This window comes from Nematolebias whitei, chromosome 3, assembly GCF_014905685.2.
Source record: "Nematolebias whitei isolate Nwh7 chromosome 3, NemWhi1, whole genome shotgun sequence".
NCBI classification, from domain to species: domain Eukaryota; kingdom Metazoa; phylum Chordata; class Actinopteri; order Cyprinodontiformes; family Rivulidae; genus Nematolebias; species Nematolebias whitei.
The window spans coordinates 38,909,746-38,912,983 of record NC_056500.1 but is presented as its reverse complement, the minus strand read 5'-3'; the positions used below and the strand labels follow the sequence as shown (position 1 = coordinate 38,912,983).

Here is a 3,238-nt window from a genome sequence, read left to right as displayed (position 1 = left end):
CATATGTAGTTATTCTTATCAGGTATTTTGCTCAGCTGTGGATAAACTGGAAAAAATGTGTTGAAAAAAATAAATGTTTCCCGTTGGGCCATAAAAATATCCTCTATAAAAGCCTAATTCACCTAGACGCTGAACAGTTTACTTTTTTCATCTGCTCGGTGGACGCGTCTATTCCTCCGTAGGGGTGGCGCACATTCTCACATTTAGATAAAAGCGTCCAGCAGCCTTAAATCCTAACAGAAATGAAACATTTTCTAAGTATACCTTCTTCCCGGTCTCTACCGAATAACTGGAGTCGTTAGACCGCTTTACGACGTGTTTTGTGTCCCGCCGCGCAGCGCGGACCCCTCCGTTTGGCCGCGGTGGAAGCGGCCGTCATAACCTTGGTTAAAGGCGGCGGAGCGGCCCTAGAGAAGAGCGAGAGGCTGAACGGGGCGAAGCGGCCGAAGAGCAGCGACTCCCCGGCGTGAACATGGCGGAGACCGCACGCTCGCTCCTCGAGCACCGGGACACACACGGTGAAGGAGAAGGCGCCAAGCCCACACCGTCAACTCGGGGGTAAGTCCGCTAATGGACACACTCGGGGTGGGTGTGTTCGCGCGCGTGTGTCGGTGTGTTTTCAACTAAAGTTGCCGTAGCGCGTTATTCGTCTCGTTAGTCAGCGGCAACACGTCCGGTTGGCCGAGCCGACGTGAGGAAGTGGCTCGTTAGCTTGAAGCCCGTTTCCCTCCGTTAAATCCACTTGTCGGTACAGCTCGTGAGAGGCGTGTGCGCGCGCGACACTAATTCACCAGCTTGATGAAATGTGTGTGCGCGCGACAAAACGCTGCTTGTGCGGTACCTGTGCAGTTTCATCTCAGCTACAGCACACCTGTTACTCTGCAGGTAAACTGCGGCGGGACAAAAGTTTTCAACATGGCGGCTGTCTGTCAATAAGTTGGTTCAGTTATTTTACTGTCAAACATACCATGATGTGTGTGTGCGCGCGTGTGTGTGAGAGAGAAAAACACTCGCACACAGGGAGGGGAGAGAGCGTGAGAGAGAAAGGAGCAGCTCTGTGTGTGTGTGTGTGATGGGAGGGGGTGAGTGTGTGTATGCGCGTGTGTGAGCAGAGGAAGGAGGAGGGAATGTGTGTGTATATGTGTGTGTGTTGGGGATGGGAGGGGGAGAGAGTGCGCGCGTGTGTGTTAGAGCAGTCGGAGGAGGGGGTGTGTTTGTGTGCGTGTGTGTTGGTGCAGAGGAAGAAGGGGAGTGTGTGTTTCTGTGTGTATTTTTGTGTGTGTTGGGGATGGGAGGGGGAGAGAGTGTGTGAGTTTGCGTGAGAGACAGGAGAAGGAGGGGGAGCACAGTGTGCAAGGAGTGTGTGACAAAGAGCAGGAGTGTGTGTGTGTGTTAGATTGTGTGTGTGTAGTTGTGTGTATGTTGGGAAGATTGACTGTGTTGGAGACAAGATGAACATGTTTTTCAAACTGTGTGTGTGTTTCTGCATGCATGCTGGAATGAAAGTTAGAATGACACAGAAAATTAAAACAAGTGTGTGTCCGTGTGTGTGCGTGTGTGTGTGTGTGTGAAACAGGAGTAAAGGTGTGTTTACTGTGAGGCTGAAGAGGGAATGGATTGTCAGATTGAAGGACATGTGTGCGCACGTGTGTGTGAGATAGAGTGGAAGTGTGTGAGGCACATAGAAGGGGAGGTGTGTGTTTGTGTTTAGGGAATGGGGGAGGGAATGTGTGTATATGTTTGTGTGGCAGAGTGTGAGGAAAAGGTGTGTGTGTGTGTGTGTGTGTGCTGTGAGCATGAAGGGTTGAGTTTATGTGTAACCCTAAGAGGGAAAGTGTGTGTTGGTTGTTATGAATTGTTTCTTTTCTGTTTGTCGTTCATATCTTACTGTAGAAGCTGCAGAAAAGTGGTGAAGGAAGGTGTGTGTGTGTCTGTCTATATAACTGAGGTGTGTGTGTGTGTGTGTCTGTGCGTGTGCATGTGTGTGTGATGATCAGAAGAGAGCAGTTTAGTGTGAGTTAAGGGTAGAAGGTGTGTGTGTTGCAGAGATCACGTGGGTGTGTGTTTAAGAGAGAGGGGAAAGGAGGAGGGAGGGTGTGTGACATGGGGTGAGTGTGTGTGTGTGCATGTGTGTGTGTGCAATCACTTGCAATCTTTTAAAACAGAAGGGGAGGGTGTGTGTGTGTGTTGTGGAAACTGAAAAAGAAGGCTTGGTAGGTGTGCGTGTCTGTTTTTGTGTTTGTGTTTTTGTTCTGGAAGGAGAAGTGTGTGTGTGTGTTCTGCAGTCAGGAATGGGAGGGGTGTGTGTGCCATGAGGAGACAGACATAAGGTTTGTGTGTGTGTGTGTGTGTGTGTTGCTTCTAGACAAGGGCAGTGTGTTTGAGTGTGTTGTGCAGAGGGAAGGAGAGTGTTTACGCATCTACTTTGTTTATGAAAGAGGAAAGGACAGTGTGTGTGTGTGTGTGTGTGTGTGTGTGTGTGTGTCTTTGTGTGTGCGCATGCTCATAAGAAAAGTATCTTTGTGTGGGTGGTATGGTAGATGTGAAGGATGTGTGTTTGGCGTGTGTTTGTATCTGTTTTTTACTGAAAGTGGTGTGTGTTTGAGAGAAAACGTTCTGCATGAAGGACAGCGTGTATGCGAGGTGTATTGTGTGATTGTGTGTCTGTGTGTGTGCGGGGTCTAAAACGTCTGTGGAGTGAGCAGCAGAGATGACAAGAAGTTGTGTTTGTGCATCTCTAGATCCACCAGCATAATGTTGTTTGTTTGAGGCTGAGGAGGAAGAACTTGTTTAATGAAACGTGCGTGTGTGTGTGTGTGTCACACGTTGGAGGAGAAAATATGTTGTGGCAGACATGCATGACTACGAAAGTGTGTGATGTGCAGATTCAGAGATTCAGTGCAAGCGTGTGTTTGTGTGTAAATGAGAGAGTGTGTGTGTGTCAGAGATGGAACATGAGACTGTGGGTTTGGTTATATGAGAGTGTGTGTGTGTGTGTGTGTGTGTTCGTGTGTGTGAGTGAGGGAGAGCTTTAGAAAGGGGGAGGGGTGTGTGTTTGTGCGTGCATGTGAGCTTGGCTAGAGAGAAGATATTTGTGTGAGTGTGAGAGTGTGTGTGTGTGTGTGTGTGTTTGTGTGCCTGTAAGCTTGAGAGGGAGGGAGGGGAAGTGTGTGTGTGTGTGTGCATGTGTATGTTTGAGAGAGAGCCTGTTTGCATGTGTCTGTGTGTGTGTGTGTGT

At 48.9% G+C, this 3,238-nt stretch overlaps 1 protein-coding gene across 1 annotated transcript in view; it reads left to right on the top strand.

The window, feature by feature from the left end:
* Positions 1-395: 395 nt before the first annotated feature.
* LOC119407505 (serine/arginine repetitive matrix protein 1) overlaps positions 396-3,238 on the top strand; it is a gene marked incomplete at its 3' end in the record, with an annotated part of 19,848 nt that continues 17,005 nt past the window's right edge. Inside the window, 1 exon segment of the mRNA XM_037674329.1 lies at positions 396-558. Coding sequence (XP_037530257.1) covers positions 473-558 — 86 coding nt within the window.